General features: G+C 43.4%; 1 protein-coding gene across 3 annotated transcripts in view; it reads right to left on the bottom strand.

Moving 5' to 3' along the window:
• Window positions 1-424: 424 nt before the first annotated feature.
• Window positions 425-22,149, bottom strand: part of SCUBE1 (signal peptide, CUB domain and EGF like domain containing 1) — a 193,620-nt gene continuing 171,895 nt past the window's right edge. For 2 of the 3 annotated variants that reach the window (XM_079975127.1, XM_079975129.1), the window contains 13 exons: window positions 20,601-20,723; window positions 18,700-18,819; window positions 18,290-18,382; window positions 16,400-16,519; window positions 15,274-15,432; window positions 13,426-13,632; window positions 12,851-13,012; window positions 10,825-10,992; window positions 9,550-9,711; window positions 8,181-8,378; window positions 6,835-6,987; window positions 4,785-4,864; window positions 425-4,541 (listed from right to left, as the gene is read on the bottom strand). In XM_079975127.1, the coding sequence (XP_079831253.1) occupies window positions 4,389-4,541; window positions 4,785-4,864; window positions 6,835-6,987; window positions 8,181-8,378; window positions 9,550-9,711; window positions 10,825-10,992; window positions 12,851-13,012; window positions 13,426-13,632; window positions 15,274-15,432; window positions 16,400-16,519; window positions 18,290-18,382; window positions 18,700-18,819; window positions 20,601-20,723 (1,898 nt within the window). In that variant the 3' untranslated portion in view covers window positions 425-4,388. The remainder of the gene's footprint in view (window positions 4,542-4,784; window positions 4,865-6,834; window positions 6,988-8,180; window positions 8,379-9,549; window positions 9,712-10,824; window positions 10,993-12,850; window positions 13,013-13,425; window positions 13,633-15,273; window positions 15,433-16,399; window positions 16,520-18,289; window positions 18,383-18,699; window positions 18,820-20,600; window positions 20,724-22,149) is intronic. The other variant, XM_079975128.1, reaches the window with a different exon arrangement.

The following is a 22,149-nucleotide window of genomic DNA, read 5'->3' as shown; positions in this document are numbered from 1 at the left end:
GGCTATTGTAATGGTTATAAGGGGTTACTTGTGCGTAAGTTGCCGTTACTTTTGGGTAGATCTCCTGGCTAACCATGCCTCGGCTGACAGCCCTCATTCCGTGGCTGTTCAGTCGCTTGCAGAATCCGTCAGTGGGCGTTTCTTGAACCTCTTCCAGCATAGAAGCTGTTTGACGCCAAGTCTCCGCCTACTCTCCCTGCACGGGACTCTTCTGCGCAAAGAAGGAGTGGGCAGAGGCGTGCCCGTGCTCTCTCCACTAGTCTCGGGCGAAGAGTCTTGGAGACCCCTCTCCAAATCCTCCATCTCCCTCCCTTCTCTACTGGTGTTACGTTGAATTCCTTCCCCCCTGCTGGTCCCCTCTCCTGCATCGCTTTGGAGCCTTGCCTCCACCTCTCGCTCCGATGTCAGTTCCCTGACAGCTATGTATATAAAAGAAAACTGGAAGCCAACTGGAGACACATGTAAGCAACAAGGACTGCAACAGTTAAACTCCAAAGGTATTTTCAAAGCCCCCAAACTGACAAGTAATCTATGGTCTTCCCACTACTATTTGAAACTTAATGTTCTTAGTCAGACGAGAAACAACTATTCCTTTGACGTTATTCAAGACATGAGAGAAGTATACATTGAAAACTGGTAGAAGTAAAGGTTTATTTCTTTGTGTTGATTCTATATACTTTTGATGCCCTGACTACAAATGTATTAAGTGCTGCCTTACAGCCTTTGGGCAATAATCTTTCAGTTGTTATGTATTGTTCCTTGACTGTATTTGCTTCCAGGCACAAGCATGAGACACAATGACGTTTGCCCATCTCTTTTCTTTTTAAGCAATCTTTCAAAAGCAATATATTACAGACTCCGGTACAATGTTGAACATAAAGGAGAAGAAATCGTATCATTCACAACAGGCTAGCAGCTATATCATATAAGGGGAGAGGTAGTTTACCCAGACAACTTCCCAATATTTATGTGTATCTGGGAGGCATACACAAGCTCGCCGCCTGCTTCAGACTGCCAAGTGCACAGATGAAGACTTCAGATACAGAATAAGTGTTGAAAGAAGGATTACTTGTTTGTTTCTGTTTATTTAGGAAATGTATAAGCCGCCTTCAGCAGAAGTCTCTTGGGGGGGGGGGGTCAATCAAGAAAATAAATCTATACAACAAAAAGTTCAATAGTAAAACAAGATAAACACATGAACAGCAGCAACCAGCAATAAAAGTGGGCAGAACCAGAAAATAGCAGTTAAAACAGCACGATGAAATACTCTGGCAAATTAAAAAACCCCACAAACTTTCTCCAACACCAAAAAATAAAATAAAAAATCAGACTGGGAGCATGCAAGCATTCCACTGTGGAGATGCCATAACCAAAACAAACCCTGCCTCTGGTCATCTTTGTCATGCACCCTGAACAGAAATGCTCATTAAGCCATTCAAAACCTTTGCTGTGGGAGGTGGAGAATCAGAAATATGGAAAATTAGACAGCAAAAGGCATCAAGTGTTAAAACTATTCCACAACAATATTTGAACAAGGGAAGTAGCCTCTGGAGGTCTGCAACCTTTCCTAATCCAGCCCATGGAAGAGGGAAGTAGATTTGAGCACTAGGTAAGTAGCTGTGGCTCTAAGGAGAAGAAAAGGTAAAAGTAAAGGGACCCCTAACCATTAGGTCCAGTCATGACCGACTCTGGGGTTGCGGCGCTCATCTCGCTTTATTGGCCAAGGGAGCCGACGTACAGCTTCCAGGTCATGTGGCCAGCATGACTAAGCCGCTTCTGGCGAACCAGAGCAGCGCACGGAAACGCCGTTTACCTTCCCGCCGGAGCGGTACCTATTTATCTACTTGCACTTTGACGTGCTTTCGAACTGCTAGGTTGGCAGGAGCAGGGACCGAGCAACGGGAGCTCACCCTGTCGCGGGGATTCAAACCGACAACCTTCTGATTAGCAAGTCCTAGGCTCTGTGGTTTAACCCACAGCGCCACCCGCGTCCCTGATTGGGAAAACTCAGGACACAGACATAGATACACACAAACTGCACACCAACCAGGACAGAGGAAGGTAAACACTCTTAAACCTGAGGAAATATATTGAATCAAAAGAAAAGAAAAGAACCCCCAGAGACAAGCCTCTTAATTCAGTAAGTTGGACCCAGTCACATGGCAGGCGCATTGTGGAAGCCTCCGAGGCCAAGCCGAGCGGGTATGCAACACTCGGGACTCATGTGTTGGTAAAGCCAGGTCACAGCTTTCTATTGACTCCCGAGGCAAGTGCGGTTGACGTGGTACTGGGTGGGGATCTGTTAGCCCCAAAGACTTCCGACCTTAAGCCCGACGCACCATCCCAGCTTGCTTGGTTGGGGAATGCCATGGGAGCTGACCAGCAGAGCTGGGTCCCGCTGACAACCTGGGATGAGAGGCAACAGGCTCTGCCAAGCTCAGGCTGAGGACGGGCATGCCTCCACCCCTCCCATTATGCTTTGATCCTACTCAATGCCATTTCTGCACAAGTTGTGGCAAACAGCTGTGTGTAACGCAGAGCAAGCACAGGCTGTCCACTGGGAGACAGGCAGAAACCTCTCAACGAAAGGGGGCTGGTGGGAAGAGTTAAGAGTCAGTGCCGCGCTTGTGCACCAGCGGAGCCAACGGAATGGTCCTGCACAGCACCAATGGCCCACTGCTTTGCCACTCCACTGTCATGATGCCGTTGCTGGGAGACTATGGCACCGTCCTTCCGCACTGACCACAACTCTTTCAATAATCTGACAGGTGGTAGGCACAACACTGCAAGAATTGGGGATGGGGGACAAAGTGATGCAAGAGGATTGTTTCTATCCATTAAACATTGCAATTTGGGTGATGAAAAATGAGGTTGCAAGTAGGTTTTTTTCTTTGCTTTTCCATGTTTATGATACATGTATGTGGATAAGTCATTTTTTTAAAAAATGCAGTGCAGTCTGTAATATTTCTTTTGAAACACTTGTCAATACAAACATTGGTAAGAGGTGTGCTGCTGGGAGCCTGCTCTCTAAAGCGGTCATAATCAAGTAATGCATGCATAGGAAAATAGCAGGCTGGCCACACTGAATTAAGATAAAACGGACCAAGGTTTATGAGCCAGCAATTGATGGATTCAGCATATCGGAAACAACAAAGTAACAACTTCTACCTATTTTATAGGTTCACCCCCAAACCAGCATTTTCTGCTCTGACTACATCAAAGTCTCTTATCATAAGATGTCAAGATTACTCCAAATTTGGGAAACTTACTGTGGATCAACAACAAAGCCACAATCTGGTAACCCGGCCCAAATCCTGCAACTGAATCCCTGCTGACCGTGGAAGGTGAAAGTGCCACTGGCAGAGATCCCTTTCCCACAGCCTTCCTCACCGCCAGGGCTGCCACCACATACAAGAAGATCTCTGGATTGGGACCCATGGTGGGGGTGGGGAGAGACTGGGTTGCATTGAACTAAGTCAAGCTCAGACTATATCCACTGAAAGGAATGGTTTTGAGTTAGTCAGAGTCATTATTTTCAATGGGTTAATTCAGAGTATGACTTAGCTGGATACAATTCTATGATGTGAACAGTATTTACATGGCCTTCAGATAGCAATCCTAAAGTACCCTCAGACAGAAGTAGTGTACCTATTTAGATTAAGGGCAAGAAAACTGGCTATTCCCCCCCCCCCAAGTCTCTTCCATCCTATTGTAAAAAAACATTGGTGAAACCAAATTATCTACAATTCCATAATTGTATCTGCAGGATTAGACACTAGTAGACTTTTGAAATATTGTGACAGGGCCAACAAAATATTAGAATAATAAACTCACCAATTTTATCCCTACCCTTCTTTGTGTTTTTTGGTTTATACCTAGAACAAAGTCTCCACAACCACCAATGGGAAACAATGAAATTTAGATTTCCCCCATAAAATCTCACATATAAAGTTCAAGTGCAATTCAAAATCCAAGTATTAGTTTATACTACACACTCCTTTATATCGTAACTCTTCTTTGCAGGTAGTTTCTTTGACCAGGTTCCTTCCTTGCTTAGAAGAAATCATTTTTCTCTTCTAGAAAAGGTGTAGAGATACGTTCTCTAAAACAAATGCTTTTCAAGGATAAACTAGTGCAGGAATAAATTTGGATCTTCAACTGGGTGCATTCTGGAATCCAAAATGATTTCTTCTTTGAAGTAAAAAAAAAAAATCCCATTCAAAATATTGGAGATTATAAAACATTATAGTTATTCTTCAATATACAATTTAAGATAAAGACTGCCAATGAGTCTTCAAAATAGCAAAAATGTTCCTACTGTTGAAGACAATACAATATTTGACAGGAACGCAACAGAACAATTTTTTCTTCTGAAAAGCACTAGGAATCTATTTGTATGGTCGTAGAAATCTGGAAACTTTTGATCTCAGTAGCTTTATAAATGATCTTGGAAACATCTCCTTTGATTCTTGTGCTGTGTACTTGAAATAGTTTTGTGGATGTGCCAATACATCAAAAAGCGCTTTGATCAGTTTCTTGTCCTGTGGGAGACAACAGAAAGAGATAGCAAGCAGGGACAGAGAAAAAGAGAAAGCAAATGTATATTTTGCATGGCGCCCTCTGCTGAGCACATTGCCATTTTGTACTTCCCCTTTAGAAATTGCTTCTGGCTTCAAGATTCTGCTTTTAAGGAGTACTGTAATCACTTATGCACAGTGTTAGAGCTAAACAATGAAAGAAAAATAGCAGCTTGGACATTGCAATTTAAAGAAAAGGTTACTAACTTTTAAAATTTCTTGATGATTTTCTGATGCATATAGACGTCCATCTCTAACAATGTCTTCAATTAACTGTTGATAATCCTCTGAAAAGCAAGCAGCAAGAATAACAAGTTAGCAACTTTTTACTACCAGATAACCTGACAGAAAGTCTCTAGGGTCTAGGGACTAGTGAGCAGCACTCAGCTCAAGTTCACAGAAGGTTTTATATACCAATCAGACGACCTTATTATCCTGAACTAAATTGTGTCTCCTGATCAAGCCTCCTTATTTGGTTCAACTCAACCTAAACACGTTGGACACGAGGCAAAGCATATTAGCTGGTGGGTAAGGGAAATAATAGGCCAACCGTTTTATATACATAACTGTCCAGTTCAATGAGAACATAAGGAGGTTGGGGGAAGAGAGAAAACGTGTATGCAAGGTTGTGGGTCAACTCAGAAAATCAAAGTTCTAGGTCAAAATCTCCTCTTTTGTGCAAGCTTCTCTGTTTCCCTTTTTTGGGATTAAATGTGGTTAGTGTTATGTTTAAATGAAGTTTATATCGAAGCATATTTTGCAAACCAGTTCCGTCACAGTCACAAGGAGGAGGTCGAATGCTTTCACTTTCCTCATCATGTCCAAATCAGGGAAACCAGGTAAAGTTGGGCTTGCTCAACAAAGCCAGGATCGAACCATTGTTTATGATCGGGCTTGTTAACAAACCATAGTTTAATCAGAATTCTCCTACTTCAAACATAATGGGAAACTCTGATTAGCTTTCGGTCTCATCTTTGTAGCTGTGCCAAAGGAGAAAGAGGAGTACATGAACCTGAAACTCAATCCCATAATAATAAACAGTGGTTTGGTGTTATATGAAAAAAGGACCAATGAGATTTATCCAGATTTATTATTTGTTAATTTTATATTCTGCCTTTCCACCAAATGCTGTTCAAGGTGGCTAACTGCAATTTATGTGGCTAGGATAGTTCAGTCAGCATGAGACTCTTAATTTCAGGATTGTGGGTTCGAGCCCCATGTTGAGAAAAAGATTCCTACACTGCAGGGGGTTGGACTACATGACCCTTGTGATCCCTTCCAACACTACAATTCTATGTTTCTAAAGTACCGTATTTTTTGCTCTATAAGACTCACTTTTTCCCTCCTAAAAAGTAATGGGAAATGTGTGTGTGTCTTATGGAGCGAATGCAGGCTGCACAGCTATCCCAGAAGCCAGAACAGCAAGAGGGATTGCTGCTTTCACTGTGTAGCAATCCCTCTTGCTGTTCTGGCTTCTGAGATTCAGAATATTTTTTTTCTTGTTTTCCTCCTCCAAAAACTAGTCTTGTGGTCTGGTGCGTCTTATAGAGCGAAAAATACGGTACAATACAATACAAAGTTTAAAAAACCAAGACAGGTAAAACATCAATAAAAAACAACAATTATTACATATTTACAAATCAGCTTATGGGCCAAAGGCATGTCTAACTGAAAATGTATTTGTGTGCTATAAAAATAATCAGAGATGAGTCTTCTTTGGCAAGGAGTTCTTAACCCTGGGAGAAACCACCAGAAAGGTATTCTCAAGTTTCCACCCAACGTTTTGTATATATATATATATATAAAGGGGGGGGCACGTTTCTATGTAAATTGAGCCAATGTGTTGAATTTCATTTGCTTGCTATTAGAATTTATGACTTCACTATTAAAAGGTATGAAATCATTCCAATGCAGACCTAAAACCATTGAATCCAATCAATTCATACAATAACAACTTAACCAAAGCAAAAGTAGCTGAAAGGTTTTCCGTTGTTAGAAGAAGATATACTTATACCTTTATTAAATAATTATGTATATAGCAGCATGGAAGATAATTAACTATAATAAAAACAAATGAATAAATAAAAATAAATACAATTGCTGAAAAATACTGGAACAAAGCAGAAAGGAAAAAAATGTTTGGCCAGCAATACGTTTAAACAGCAGAGGAAAGCCCCCCAAAATATGAGATTAATTTTTATCCTCTGTGCTACTTTCCTGCATGTATTGCAGAGATGAGAAAGGGCAGAAGCCTCACCATCATATGTTACATAGGGGACTTGGAATCCTTTGCCACTGTTTCCTTCATTTGATTTGAACTGAATCCATAACTTTCGTGACCTGGAAGTGAATGCTATCGGTCTTTCATAGGTTTGGCAAGTTTCATATGTAGTAATAGATGTGGGTGAAGCTGCAAAAGAAAAACAAACATATAGCAGTTTTTTTGGGGAAAGGGTTAAACACCAGGCATTCCAAACGGTACAATTTTCAGTAGAGGAACACGTGAATCTGCCTTGTACCGTTTGAGACCTTTGGGTCTTTCCACCAGTACCATTAGCTCCAACTGGTAGCCGCTCCGAGGTCTCTCCCAGCTCTCCTCCTTGAGATCGCTTTGGCTGGATGTGTTGGAGACTGAACCTTGGAGTTTCTGCATATAGACACGTTCACTGTCACTGAGCTGAGACCCTTCCCCAATTGGAGATTAGCTCTCTAACCCACAGCCCTGAAGCTGATAAAGGTTGTAGAACTGATGGCAGGCCAAAGGCACTGGTACACGTAAGACCAAATGACACCAATCATGAATAGGCTCAACCCCATACAGAACAGTCTCCTGTTGCAGTAGATGGTCAGGCCCCCCAGCACATTCCCACCCCGCCCCCAATGTGCATGCCAATTGCTCAACTGACAAACAGACAATTTTACATGCACGTCTTTGGGGAGCCATTTGGAGCTGGGGTTGGGCAATGGTAATGCTATGCTTAGTGCATGGCTGAAATGCTATGAATTAGCAGGGAAATTTGTAACCGATAGTTCAATCTGAAAAGTTCTCATGGAGGTAATGTGGCCAGAAACAGTTCCAGGGAACACTCAGTTGGAATAGAAATCAGGAGCAGCTGCCATTTTAAAATATAACTGTGTAAGAGTATGTAGTTTAAATAACATTCTCAACTGCATACTCCAATTTCCTGTCTGCAGAATTTACTGAGTTTAAATAGCAAATAGTCAGTGCAACCAAGTTGCAAGTAGCCACCATGTAGCACTGAAATAGGTTCAGTTCACTTCTGACTTAGTTATGAATGTACATTCTCACTACAGTCGTACCTCGGAAGTCGAACGGAATCCGTTCCGGAAGTCCGTCCGACTTCCAAAACATTCGGAAACCAAAGCGTGGCTTCTGATTGGCTGCAGGAACCTCCTGCAGCCAATTGAAGCCGCGGAAGCCCCCGCTGGATGTTTGGCTTTCAAAAATAGTTCACAAACCGGAACACTCACTTCGAGTTTGAGGTGTTCGGGAGCTAAAACATTTGAGAACTAAGCTATTCAAAAACCAAGGTATGACTGTATGTGTTTTAATGCCTTTTCTAGGACAGCAGAACAACTTACCACTTTTCCTCATTACTAAAACATCACCACACTCGTCTTCAATAGGAAGAAATATCTCAGGGACCACTATGAGAATTCGCCTCTTTGGGGGTGGGCTTATATTCCAAATACACTCAACATTTGCTGGGTAATCTCCAGGGTAGTTGGGAGACTCAATGTAGCCAGTGTAGTCTCCGAGTTCTCCACCACATTGTCGATCTATAGGGAAAGGAATGATAAGAAACTGAGCTATGGACTCTGTGAGCTGCCTAATTAATTTTTCAATGCCCTATTTCTAAAATAGGAATTTTTATGACCTACCTCATAAGCTTGCTCTGAGAATGAAAAGGACGAAGATCCTAACTCACTTTGCATATCAAGAAGTGCCTCATAAATGATTACGAACAACAACAACTACAGCAACTTATCTGAGTGACTTCGTGATCTGGATCTCAAAAGTACAAATCTGCCTATGCTATCTTCTGAAAGCCTTTATCTTTCTGTGTCCAGATATAGATATAGACACAGGTAATCCACACGTATGCACAAAGAGGACTGCAATGTTTCAGTTTTAAACACTCCAGGCTTCAGACTAGGGGCCCACAAGTAGCATCCATCAGGCTAAACTGGGTCCTTCAGACTGCCATCAAGGGGCAGCAAGGGGGATTTGTGGGGTGAAGCTGCCTTGAGATGTGCCAGCAGTCTACTCTGAAGGGGCTGGAGGCCATTCCTCAGTGCCTTCCAATAAAGTTAATTTCTGACCAGATATGTAGATTGGTTGAAACTAGTGATCTGTTTAAATTCTGTGTTTTGCCCCTGTCATGTAGGGGCAGTTCCCAAAAAAAAAAAAAAAAACTTTCAGGTTTCCTAAATTATATGTGATTAGTTTGTCACCAGACTGTAAAAAAAATCAAAATCAAAATCTTCCAGACAGACTATGACTATATGACCAGGCTTAAGCATTGGCAGTTTATAGGTAAAGGTAAAGGTACCCCTGCCCATACGGGCCAGTCTTGACAGACTCTAGGGTTGTGCGCTCATCTCACTCTAGAGGCCGGGAGCCAGCGCTGTCCGGAGACACTTCCGGGTCACGTGGCCAGCGTGACGAAGCTGCTCCGGCGAACCGGCACCAGTGCAGCACACGGAAACACCGTTTACCTTCCCGCTATAAAGCGGTACCTATTTATCTACTTGCACCCAAGGGTGCTTTTGAACTGCTAGGTGGGCAGGAGCTGGGACCGAACGACGGGAGCTCACCCCGCCGCGGGGATTTGAACTGCCGACCATGCGATCGGCAAGTCCTAGGCACTGAGGTTTTACCCACAGCGCCACCCGCGTCCCACATTGGCAGTTTATAGACTTCAGCTATTCAGAAGGAAATATGACTTACTTTTGCAGTGTGTAACATTAGTAGAGCCATCAAAATCAGTGCTAGTATTTCCAGGGCAGGTGATGCAGTAGTTCTGACCAAATTCAGGCTGATAAGTTCCAACAGGACATCTGATACATCTGTGGGTTGTAGAGTTGTAGTAGTGGCCAGGAGAACAATGAACTGTGTAGTATAAAGGCACGTTATATATTTTTTAATATATTACAGGTGAAGACACAAAGAATGGATGGTGCAGTAGACATGTTAGGGTACGACTACATGCTGCATATAAGGAGCAGAGGGGTCTTGTCAAAAACAGCAGAAGCATCTGAGTTCCCCCGGCCTGCCATGCAGGACCTTAAGTCACAGCATCATTTGTAAGAAGAGTTTCCTGGTTAGCTGCTGGCAGTGAGCGCAGGGAGGAACAAACCAAAATGACACCGGGACACAAGGCAAGTGGCACTACAGGAGCCATTTTGAACAAACTCCTTGCATTTCTTATGAATCCATCTGAACTAAAAGTTTTAGTCTTCTTACTTCTGTTGACCCATTTTTTTTTGGATGCTGCTTTTATAGAGTTGCTGTGGAGGAGTTAAGATAAGGGCAACCCAATAACAGTATTGTTTAGGGAAGTAAACTAGTATAGGCAGGTAGATACTGCCTCAAAGATACAATAACTTGTAAGCAAGCACTGAACAATGCCTGTTTACTATCCAACATACTGAGTTTTAATATCCAGTCTGCTAATTTGTTGTTGTAAATAAGTTTCCTTCAACTTGAAAATAAAATCTTGTCTTATGCCTACAGGTTAACCTGATTGTTAAAGAGAAAACAGAGATTTTACCAGGAATGAATGGTGGCTGCGAAAGGTAAGTGATAATGGCAGCAGTTTCATTCACCACAAAAGGTTACACAGAGGATTTTTTAAAATAATAAATATTTTATATATATATATATATAGTGTGTGTGTGTGTGTGTGTGTGTGTGTGTGTGTGTGACAGGAGTAATATTTTATATGTACTTTATTATGTTAGATTTAGAGAGGGATTAGTTGGAGGAAATAAATTAAAAATGGTAGTGTGAAAGAAAAATGCTAGGTGGCATTAGGGCAAAACCCTCAAATAACATCTGTTTGTGTGTACAACGGGAAAGAGGGTCTAAAAAGCATTTTGACCAAATCCTGGGCATGAATGGAAGATAAAGGCCGGGGGAATGGCTATATTTAGGATGAGAAGCTCAAGAGGGACAGACTGAGCTCCCAGAAACCCAGCTGCCTATGTCAACTTTAAAACATACCTTTTGTTTCACAGTCCTGAAACGACATTGCGCCTTCGTATTTTGTCACCAGTCCCCCGCCACATGGGAAACAGAGGGTCCTTCCTGGTTCAGACTGATATGTGCCCAGGGGACATAGTCTACAAGGTTTAAAGCCATCAGAAGAAAAATATCCAGGAGAACACTGCCCTAGAAATTGAGAAGTTCTACTGTGTTATTACCTCTCTACGGAAATGCAAAAATATTTTTTTATCAGAAACATTTAGAAACGAAAGTTTTGCCTGCTCTTTCTTTGGTGTAAACTGGAAGTGGTCCTTTAGGATTACGGGACTAGTCAAAGCTCTCAGATGAGAGATCAGCAGCGCCAGTCACTCTCTGCTTACTTAAATCTATTAAGTGAGCAGTCCCTTTGGTCATCAGTCTGTGAGTGTGTGGACTCTGCAGCTATTGAAACAGGAATGATCTAAACAAGGTTAAGCTCTTTTCAGCCTGACTCTGTGTACATATCCTTTAAAGAAGGCTGAGGAACGTTTGGCCCTCCAGATGTTGTTGGACTCTAGTTCCATCAACCTTGGCCAGCACAGCTAGTGGTCAAAGATGATGGAAACTGTGCTCCAACAGCACCTGGAAAGTCAAAGATTCCCCAGACATGCTCAAAAGTGAGTCCCATTGAATCCAATGGGACTCATTCCTAGGTAAATGTGCATATCATTGCAGCTGAGGGAGCCATTGATTTCATTGCGACAGTTTTGCACATGCTTAATTGTTTCTCACCATGGGAGCCAACTCCTAGGTGCCAAGGTCCTTTTGCCCCCCTATAAAATATCTGAGGGGGCCAGGACTCCCCAAAGTTGATGGGCATTGCCATTCAAATGGAGTGTGTGTCTTGTGATTGATTATGCGGGGCGGGGCTTATCCCCCCCCCAATATTTTATTTAAGTTGGCACTCCTGTTTCTCACTTACATTAATAGAATTTAAACATGCCCAATATGGGTTTATTTTAATTATATTTATATGTCGCTTCACACATTCAGAAGTGTCCTAAAGCAATTTATCATTTAAAAAATACATTAACAAAATCAATAAAACACTACAAATATGAAATAGTAAAAGTGTTGATCCAAAGAAATAGTAATCTAAAACCAGTAGCTACCAAAAGCCCAATCAGCAATGGTGCCCAGATTCCAGGAGAATAAAAACTTATTCACCTAGTGCCAGAAAGATGACAAAACTGGCACCAGGCAGGCTTTCCCGAGGAGAGCATGGCACAATCAGGAGGCCAGCACGGAAAAGGCCTGTTCTATGCGTTGCCGCCCTCCAAACATCTATTGGAGATGTGAATGAACTGATCTCATGAATGGGAATTTAGGATACAAAGTCCCAGGTGCAGAATAAATAGGACAAAAAAGCCCAACACTAGTGGGTCCTTTCAGCATTTCATATATATATAACACTAGATGCTGCCACTAATATAGGTCTGTAGTAACTCCCTCAATAAATAAATGCCTCATAAACAGAGAGACAGGAAGACCCAACTTCTTGGCCCAGTTCGTATCAGGTCAGACTGAAAGTGGGCTTACAATTAATCTTTTCCAGACTAATGACAAAATATCCTGATTCCCAAGCTTTTTTGTGCACACAACACTGTAATTGCTCCCCATGCTTAGAGGGAAGTGGCAGTTTCACAGGCCTTTTGATGTCATCATATTCTTGATTATGAGAGAAGTTTCTGGGAAGTCCCAGGCTTTTCCCACACTGATTCCGAACATCAGGTTATTTTCTACATGGAAAGAGTTTGTTTGTACGGAGTAGCCTAAAGTGATGCAGCTCAGACACAGCTTTGCCACACCAGTGAAATGAGAACTAGGTTAGCAAGGCTACCCGAGAACACATCCCAGAATCTTCTGACCTGCTACTGTCTACCTGAAGCAGACAAGCTGAAATGGAAGGCTGACAATGGGGCGCACCACAGATTTCCTTCTCACCCTCTTCTCAGCCTTGATACCCAACTCCTGCATGCAACGTGGAGAATCAAAGGAAACTTGCCTCCACATTCTGACACATTCCGTGCACCTGCTACTCCCTGTCCATCATTGCTTGGGCAAGGTTCACAGGAAAGTTGACCTTCTGTGTCTTGGTATGTTCCTGGTGAGCAAGGAATGCACTGATTATGTTCTCCACTATAATAGGTGCCTGTGCTGCAGGTAACTGGGAAAATAAAAATGGAATCTATATTAAGTACCTTTATTCTAGTATTATGATTATGATTTGTCTTCACAGCACTACTAGGAAGGCCAACAAGACACTGCAATCTCTAGGCCAAACTCTTAGATGTTGTACAGTCACAAAGCATCACTACTAACATTACAAGTAAGCTCTGAATCTTCTTTCTTAAATTACAATATGGCAGGTGAAGCATTTCAATAATGAGTTTGCAATGTGCTCCTTCCTGGTAAAATGCAAAGCCTCTCCAACCCTCTATACTGTTCTGCCTGCTAGTCCAGAGTTTGGACTCCTATACCAGGCTTTCTTTTCTCCTAGCTTCCAGCCTCCATACCTTCGAAGGTTGTAACAGAGTAGGTTTCTGGGCTTAGGCTTGTAGCATTTTTCTTGGGTCTTACCGCATTTCCCGTCCTGCTGCACTTGTCCTGTACTGCAGGCGTCATGTCCTTCAGCAACGACTTTAGCTGCTCTCTGAGCTACTTCATACTCTGTCCCCGAAAACTGAATGTAAAATTGCTGTTTGTTAATAGATTTCCTCAAGGTTTTGATTGCCGACTGTAGCTTCTGCTCCATCCTTTTCCTCAAACAGTCGACATTGCAGGTGTCTAAGTGGAGAAACGGTAAGGAAACCAAATCCAGATTTAGAGCAGACACCCTAGTATGACTTGGGAGAAATAAACAGACACAATAAGTAAAGTATGTTAGATGTCTCTGTAGCAGCAATGGTTGAATTATCCTGATAAGGAAATACAGAAACATCATAAGGGGAACCACTCCCAGAAATGTCTGAACAGGCTGAGTTTTGTCCATCCTGTTATATTATGTGACAAGTTCTGTGGGAGGCTCCATGTGTGAATCAGGCTCAACTGTCAGATGATGAGACAAAATGATTTCTTATACCTTTTCCTTCAATGACATCACAGGCCCTGCTAACTATGCTGACCTGAAATAAGAGGGGGGTGTGTGACAAGAGATGGGGCCTTTTCAACTCTGACGCCTGGTTTGTGGAGCTTCCTTCTTAAAGAGGCTAGCCTAGCACTGTCTTTTAGCCTCCCTTTGATGCTCTTTAATTTAAAAAATGCCTAGGATTTAAAGCTGGTGCTTTGCCCGTTTATACTTATTTATTATTGGACTATTAATCACCCTGGACAATTTGTTGCTGTGTTATTGCATTCATTTTTCTTATATCTTATGCTGGATGCTGCTCTGAGAGGTAAGATTTAAGAGTGGCTAATAGTTTAAATAAAGAATCTGTCACTGCAGCATCAGTAAGTTACAACCGCAGTAGCAATAATAAAGCAGCAATCATATCAGAGGTCGGCAAACTTTTTCAGCAGGGGGCCGGTCCACTGTCCCTCAGACTTTGTGGGGGGGGGGGGACAGGACTATATTTGGGGGAGGGGGGAAATGATGCAAGAGCACCACGAGCCCTGGTGGCCGCTTACCTGTGTCTTGCGAGTGGCAGGGGCTGGTGGCAGGACGATGAGCAGCGTGTGAAAGGGCTCCAGAGAGGGGCTGCTTAAAATGGCGGCCGCTCGAGCGCTGCTGCTGCTGGCACCAACAAAGCCCAGCCCCCTTCCTCCTCTAGGCAGGGCAGGGAGAAGCCAGGAGGAGGGAGGGAGGCGGTGGTGCCGCACTGAGGGAGAGGGAGGGAAAGAATGTGTGCGCTGGCGATCCACTCAGCGATTTCTGGACCGTCCGCAGGCCGGATCCAGCCCGTGGAGCTTAGTTTGCCTACCCATGATTTAGGGTATGTAAATCTTGCCACAGAAAAGCACCATCTAGTGTGACCAAGGAGCAAGGATGGAACTATTATATATTTAGGAGGACGCTTTATTCCCCGTGGGGGGGGGGGGGTTCACTAGGGGGCAAGGACCAGGTTTAGTCCTGCTCTCTCACCCATGTCCAACAGCAGACCCCTTTATTCCATAGAAGTCAAAGGTTGCCATCCAAGATTAAGGGAAAATGAAAAGGTGAATAACGTTGCAGCTTGGGGCATATCTCCACCCTAGAACCAGGATAGTTCATCCTTTACTAGTAAGAGATCCCGCAGAGGGTGCAAAATGTTTGTAAAAAAAGCATGTCACACAGTATATTATAAATAATAGTCACAATCATAATAATAACATTGCATATTTAGAGTGAATCTGCCACAGAAGTGATTCTTTTTTGTTGTTGCTAATGCACGAAGCAGGCAATTATTTAAAAGTCCAACATATGCTAAACGCAGATGGTCTTTCACAAACCTGAGACTTCTTCTGACTTCATCTCCATTTCAAACTCAGCTGTGATATGGGACACTTCCTTGGACGGCGATTTCCGGCCTCGGCGTTTCTTCTTAGAGGAATCGCACTTGAGGTTCACAAAGGTTACCTGGCAGTTGTCTGTACAAGGGAATTGACCTCCTTTGCGTAACAGAAGCAACATGGAAAAAATATCAAGGGGCAAGGTAGCATGGCTGCAGTTGCATCAGTAACACCTGCGCAGCAGAATCTTGATTATCAAAACCTCAGGTATCTGAAACGTCCACTTATTCAGTGAATGTCCCAAAAGCAGCTTTACGCCTACTACTAAAACAGAACTCAGCCTGGCAATACAGCTTGCTCCTCCTTCTGCAGAGCCACTGTTCCCGAGCTCCTCTGCTTCCAGCAGCCCAATGTTGAAAAAGGCACTGGATATTAGGAGCGGCGTTGGTTTCACTCGTGATATCCCACCAGGTGAAGGAGCCATTGCAGTCTGCCCCAGCAATACTGGTCCTGGACGATGTATCAATACATTGCCCCAGAAGTGTAGCTAGCCATTTGGCTGCCTGGTGCGCTGCGCGCGTCCTGCAGCCGGGGGTGTGGCGCACTGCATGGAGTCTCTCCGCCCCCTCCCCCTCAGCTGTAGGGCGGCTGAGGGAGAGGCAGTGGGCAGCCGCAAGCCCCACGCTGCCGTTTCATGCAGCACCCAGCCTGCAGGCGCCCAAGCCACTACGTCACTCCCAGGAGAGACATGTGGCTCGGGCACACTGCAGGCCCCACAGTAAGGGCCGGCCCCCGCAGTGTGGCACCCAGCGCCAGCCGCGGTTTGTTACGTTTGTTGACTGAACTAAAAAGTTTCGTGGGCCCAATTTTTAATTTTTAAAAACTCATATTGCTCAGGCCTAATTACAGCCCCCTTTTCTAGCAATGACATTTGTTTAGAAAGGCCCTCCAACAAAACAAGCACTTGACATAGTAAATCATGGTAAATTACCAATCACATCCAAAAGGTGAAAAGCTGAGCTGCAAATGTAGCTCAAACGTTACTGCCCATCCTCTTATTTATTTTTATTTATTTGCCGAACAGAGAAAACTAGCACGGAATTTTCTGCCCATGGACCCCACATACCTATAACAGCCTGCTGATTTCCAACATCTTTAATTTTTTCTTTGCTGCGAGGTCTTAAGTGACATTTTGCGTCCTTGATTTTAAAACGAGCTTTCTGCTTGATGGGTGGTACTAATATATCTAGAGAAATAAAATTAAAAGTTTTCAGTCGTGCTGTATTTTTAAGATAACCTGAAGACAGGCCTGGATTTTTATTTTTTTGCAGATGAAATGAGATATAAGCTGTCTTGAATTACTTGACAGGTTTCCTACCACAGATAATGGAGTTAGAGAGACTACTTTTCTGCATGAAGAATAATTCCTAGCTGGAGTACAATTAGATGCAGAGGATTTGAAAATGGAAGAGGGTTCTAAAAGAAGCCCAGCAGCTGAAAAATGCTCCACCTCTTCTGAAATATCAGAATAAATCACAATATGGAAGACTGCAAAGACACCCAGGGAGGAGAGATTATTGGTTGTTGTTGTTCTTATTTTTACTATGTATTTTGTGGGTTTTTTATATTGTAAATTGATGTTGTGAACTGCCTGAGATCTGCAAATGAAGGATGGTAGACACCTAAATAAATAATAATACAATAATAATAACCTTGGCTGTGAGTCCTAGAAGACCAGTTTTCTGCCTTGCAGGCCTTTTATGTCCTTTTAAAATGTGGGGTTTTTTTTTGGGGGGGGGGTTATTCGCTTGCAGTTTTTATTTTTGATTATGTATTTTGTGGTTTTATATTTTGATTTTATTCTGTGAACTGCCCTGAGACCTCCTGGTATAGGGCAGTATATTAATTCAATAAATAATAACAATCATTTCCCCACCTGGCTTAGGTGGGCCTTGACTCCAGCTACAAAATATCAGGCTGCTGAACAGACTCTTGGGCTGGGGCGTTGCTTAGTGGAGTTTGTCGCTGTTACTAATTTTTCGTTATCTTTATTTTTGGATCCTATTATTTATGTGGGAATTGTCCAATTTGCTTGTGCACCTGTTGATGTTCTATTTATAGCTTATGACTACCGTTGTAATTATGTGAATCTTTCCATGTTGTAAGCTTCCTTGAGCATCGTTTTAACTAATAAAATGGTGATGGTGAAGATGGTGATAAAGAGCCCTTTTCCTCTGTCTCAGATCACATGGGGAAATGCAGCCAAAGTCGATAGCACGGGTGAGAAGGGCTGGAGTCAAACGTTGTGCTGGGAGCCAGAAGGGGAATCCTGGAGGCTAAGCAACTTTTCAAGCCAGTGGTTCCCATCCTTTCTGTATAATTACAGTGGTACCTTGGGTTAACCATATATAAGATAAGATAAAACTTTATTCGCATTAACCAATGGCCACAGGAACAGTAAAACATTACAGTATACGCAGAAAAGGGAATTTGATATAAGAGCACAATTTAAAGTCCTGAATCAGCCGTCAGTTAGTGGCCCTTATTCTGACTGTCCCTGCTATGAACCTGGCCACCTTTGCTGCTATCTGCTCATTTTGACCTGATAGAAGAAAGGACATTGTGGCAGTGGTTGAGCGCCCTGGGATGGTTAGAACGAGTCGGGTGATGATGAGAAACAAGGAAGAAGCTACAGTGGTACCTCGGGTTAAGAACTTAATTCGTTCCGGAGGTCCATTCCTAACCTGAAACTGTTCTTAACCTGAAGCACCACTTTAGCTAATGGGGCCTCCCGTTGCTGCTGCGCTGCTGCTGCTGCATGATTTCTGTTCTCATCCTGAAGCAAAGTTCTTAACCTGAGGTAATATTTCTGGGTTAGCAGAGTCTGTAACCTGAAGTGTCTGTAACCCAAGGTGCCACTGTACACATAATGGAAGAAGATATAAATAAGATCATATCAGGACAATGGGTGTTTGGGAGTTACATCTATCACCAGATTCTTGGGAGTAACACTCACCTGCACAGCTAGGAAGAGTGCTATTGCGTTTCTGAAGCGACTTGCCGTGCTGCCCTGGCACTCCACAGCTTACTGAATAACTATTTTCTGTGTCTGAGGAAAAGAAAAGAAGAACACACCACGAAATATACTGAGATGGTGGAAGGCCTTTCTTTCATTTATTCATCTGAGTTAAGACCAAACATTTGTCCATTGCTCAGAACTTTTATTGATTGATTGATGGGCATTACCATTCAAATAGTGTCTTGTGATCAATTATGTGGGGTGGGCTTATCTGTTGTTTTCCTATGCAAATAAATACTAATCTAAAAAGACCTTCCTTCAGCGTATTTTTATTTTTTTACAGTTTTTGGACTTCAATAAAGCCAGGAAAGGAATTTAAGAAAAACAATATGCTCTTCAATACCAACCTGGGAGAAAAAGTGTATTGGATGGACATGATAAGAAACAGCTTTCCATCCCTCCCAATTTGCTGCAGACCAACTGGGCCTTTGGAGCTGGCTTGGCATTCAGAAGGCATTTCACCATCTCTGAGGAAGAAGAAACAGGAAATCACTGGTTCAGATAACGTCTGAGGGATTCTCCAGTTAAGCTCATTCATTTTTCAGACTGGAGTGGGAAGCAGAGGAAGGGTCGAAGCAGAGGGTGCATGTAAGCCTGAGGCCTTCGCTTGAGGACAGGGATGATCTCCTCCTTTATAAAGCCACCTCATAAATACAAAAAATTATGTTGAAGCCAATCAACCCTGGATACAAGATGGTATAACACATTTCCATTTCAAATCTTAACACATGTGTGCATTATTTTAAAAGGCGATATGCATTTTTGAGAACCGACCAGAAGCTGTCACCTGTATCCTCAGGCAATGGAATTAAATAGACACAAACTGATACACGGTATTAAAGCTACTTAAAATTGTGAATGTTTTCATTATCCTTTTCAACACTGCAATTGGTTTCAAGTTTGACACAAACTCTTAAATGGCTACTAAACCAAGTCTTACCCAACAAAGTATTAAGGACCCTAAAACATCTTTATGTGGCTTTTGTGGGCTAATATAAACATCTTTTGCATCTGCTCAATGAGCTTTCTAGCAATACTTCTGCTAAAATCATAGTAGGACTCTCAGGCTCTTTTGACAAATACAATTCCAACAAAAGAAGGAGTTAAACAAAAATGCATTCTGATTCCCATGCGCTTCAACCTTTTTCTCACAGCTATAATTCTAAGGCTGAATCTCTACAACCTCCTAAGACCTTCTGGACCTTCTGTTCTTTTATATACAGACAATATGGTTCTTGTTTTACACAGTTAGGTCTAAAAAGAAAACTGTCTAGGCTTGGAGAATATTGTACAGACGGAGAACTAAAATTACCATATTTTTCCATATATAAAACAACCCCTATTTTTTTGAAACCAAAATTAAGAAAACTAAACCCTAAAATAGGGACGCGGGTGGCGCTGTGGGTAAAACCTCAGCGCCTAGGACTTGCCGATCGTATGGTCGGCGGTTCGAATCCCCGCGGCGGGGTGAGCTCCCGTCGTTCAGTCCCAGCTCCTGCCCACCTAGCAGTTCGAAAGCACTCTTAAGTGCAAGTAGATAAATAGGGACTGCTTTATAGCGGGAAGGTAAATGGCGTTTCCGTGTGCTGCGCTGGTGCTGGCTCGCCAGTTGCAGCTTCGTCACGCTGGCCACGTGACCCGGAAGTGTCTTCGGACAGCGCCGGCTCACGGCCTCTTAACCGAGATGAGCACGCAACCCCAGAGTCGGACACGACTGGCCCGTACGGGCAGGGGTACCTTTACCTTTACCTTTAAACCCTAAAATAGAAGTTAAAATCTGGACAATTGGGCGGGGGGGGGGGGAGAGCAGAAAGTTGTTGAGCTTTTTTTGATTGCCCTCAAACTAGGCTGGGCCATGCTGTCAAGCAAACCAAGCCGAGGAAAAAAAGGAGAGAAGTTCAATGAGAGGTGGCTCTTGCCGGGGGCTGTGGGAGGCGAGCCAGTCGCCACTGGACTCTTCACTCAATCCGCCACAGCCTGTCTTCACACGCAGGGGAAGTCCCTAACTCACTGAAGGTTAATTAACTATTTAAACAAGTAGCAAACTTCTCGGAAATATCTTTCTCAAATTGTGTTATCTAAAATTACAGAATTGCAAGGACTGGGTTTCCTAATCAGGGCAACATTACATCTGTTGCCCTTGGAGTTTTCTGACATGCAATTTTATATATTTAATATATCAATAAGCTGCTCATCAGTGAAAGAAGTGAAAAAAGAGGAAGGTGCCCTGTTCCAAAATGTTACCTACCAATACAATCCTTTTTATTCCAGTGTAGCTTCTTCCCCGATGGACATACACATTCGTAACTTCCCATTGTATTGAGGCATCCATAGTCACAGCTCCCATTGCTGATACTGCATTCATCAATATCTGAAAGTACATTTAAATGAATTAGTGTTGCACTGTAAGTAAATACTATCAGGTGTGACTATTCCTTCCTGTTGTCTGTCCACCAGAACTGCTTTAAGTTAGATTATTATTTTCCTGATTCCATGTTCATTCTTTTTGTGGACTCCAGAGTTGGTGCAATAGTAATTGTGGGCCATGCCTATTTTTCTGCCTCCCTCCAATCCTTGCAAAATCTAAGGCCTGGCACCTGGACACTTCTCTGCTGAATGACCCACATTTTCCCTCACAAATGGCAAGGACGCTTGTAGAACTGAATGAGGGTTCTCTGGCTTTTCTGCCGATAGAATGAGAGACTGGTAAGGCTTAATGGGGGGCTGTGGCATTGCGTAGAAAGAAAATGAAGACTAGTCAAATGAAGACCTGCAACAGCTTACGCCTCAAGGAATCACACTATCATAGAACTGTACAGTTGGAAGGAGCCCCCAGGGGTCATCTAGTCCAACCCCCTGCAGTGCAGGAATCTCAACTAAAGCGTCTCTGACAGATGGCCACCCAACCTCTGCTTAAGAACCTCCAGGGAAGGAGAGTCCACCACTGACCAAGGGAGTCCATTTCACTGTAGAATAGTTCTTACTGTCAGAAAGGTATTCTAAACCCTGACTGCTAGTAGAAGACAGCTTTCATTAAAGGTTTAAACTGTACTTTAATATTGTCCAAAGAGCTGTCAGGGCAGGTGTTGGAAGCAGGGTGTCAGGTGGGGAAATGGTTGCTCATGACTCTGGCCTGTCGTTTGCAGGTTTTTATTGGTGCAAACTATTTACCGCGCAGAACCCCAAAGTTCATGTCTGTCTTAGTCACTTGCAGATTCCGGGAGTGCCCCCTTCTGGTTTCGCCCCCAGCATAAGAACTTAGACACCCCAAATCTCCACCTCCCCTCCTTACGGGCGACAGAAACGGCATGTGTGCCTCCTGGCAGGCCGGGCTAGGGGAGGTGCTTGGGCTCTCAGTAGCATCTTCAAGCCTTCCCTTTGCTTGACTACTCCCTTCCCCCTCTGCTCCACTGGAGGTGTGGCTTTCTCCACACTGGAGGCTCTCTGTATATACTGCCTCCCCCGTTCCGATAGCAGTCCCCTGACACAGGGCAACAATAACTCACAAGGTACCAGTGAAGTTAACTCTCTGTTCAGGCCTAGTGAGCACAGAAACTCTTCCCAGTAGGTCCTGCCCCAGTGAGGCTCCTTCCCAAGCCACCTGAGGACTCAGCTATGTTAGTAAAGAAAAAGCATTTTACAGTGGTACCTCGGGTTACGTTACCTTTGGGTAACATAACTTTCGGGTTGCGAACGTGGCAAACCCGGAAGTGTATACTTCTGGGTTTTGCTGCACGCTTTGCGCGTGCGCAGAAGTGCTCTATTGCGCCACATGCATGCGCAGAAGCAGCGCCTCT

Source organism: Podarcis cretensis, assembly GCF_951804945.1.
Source record: "Podarcis cretensis genome assembly, chromosome: 5".
Classification (NCBI taxonomy): domain Eukaryota; kingdom Metazoa; phylum Chordata; class Lepidosauria; order Squamata; family Lacertidae; genus Podarcis; species Podarcis cretensis.
Note: the sequence above shows the minus strand (reverse complement) of the source record. Positions and strands in the feature narration are given on the sequence as shown.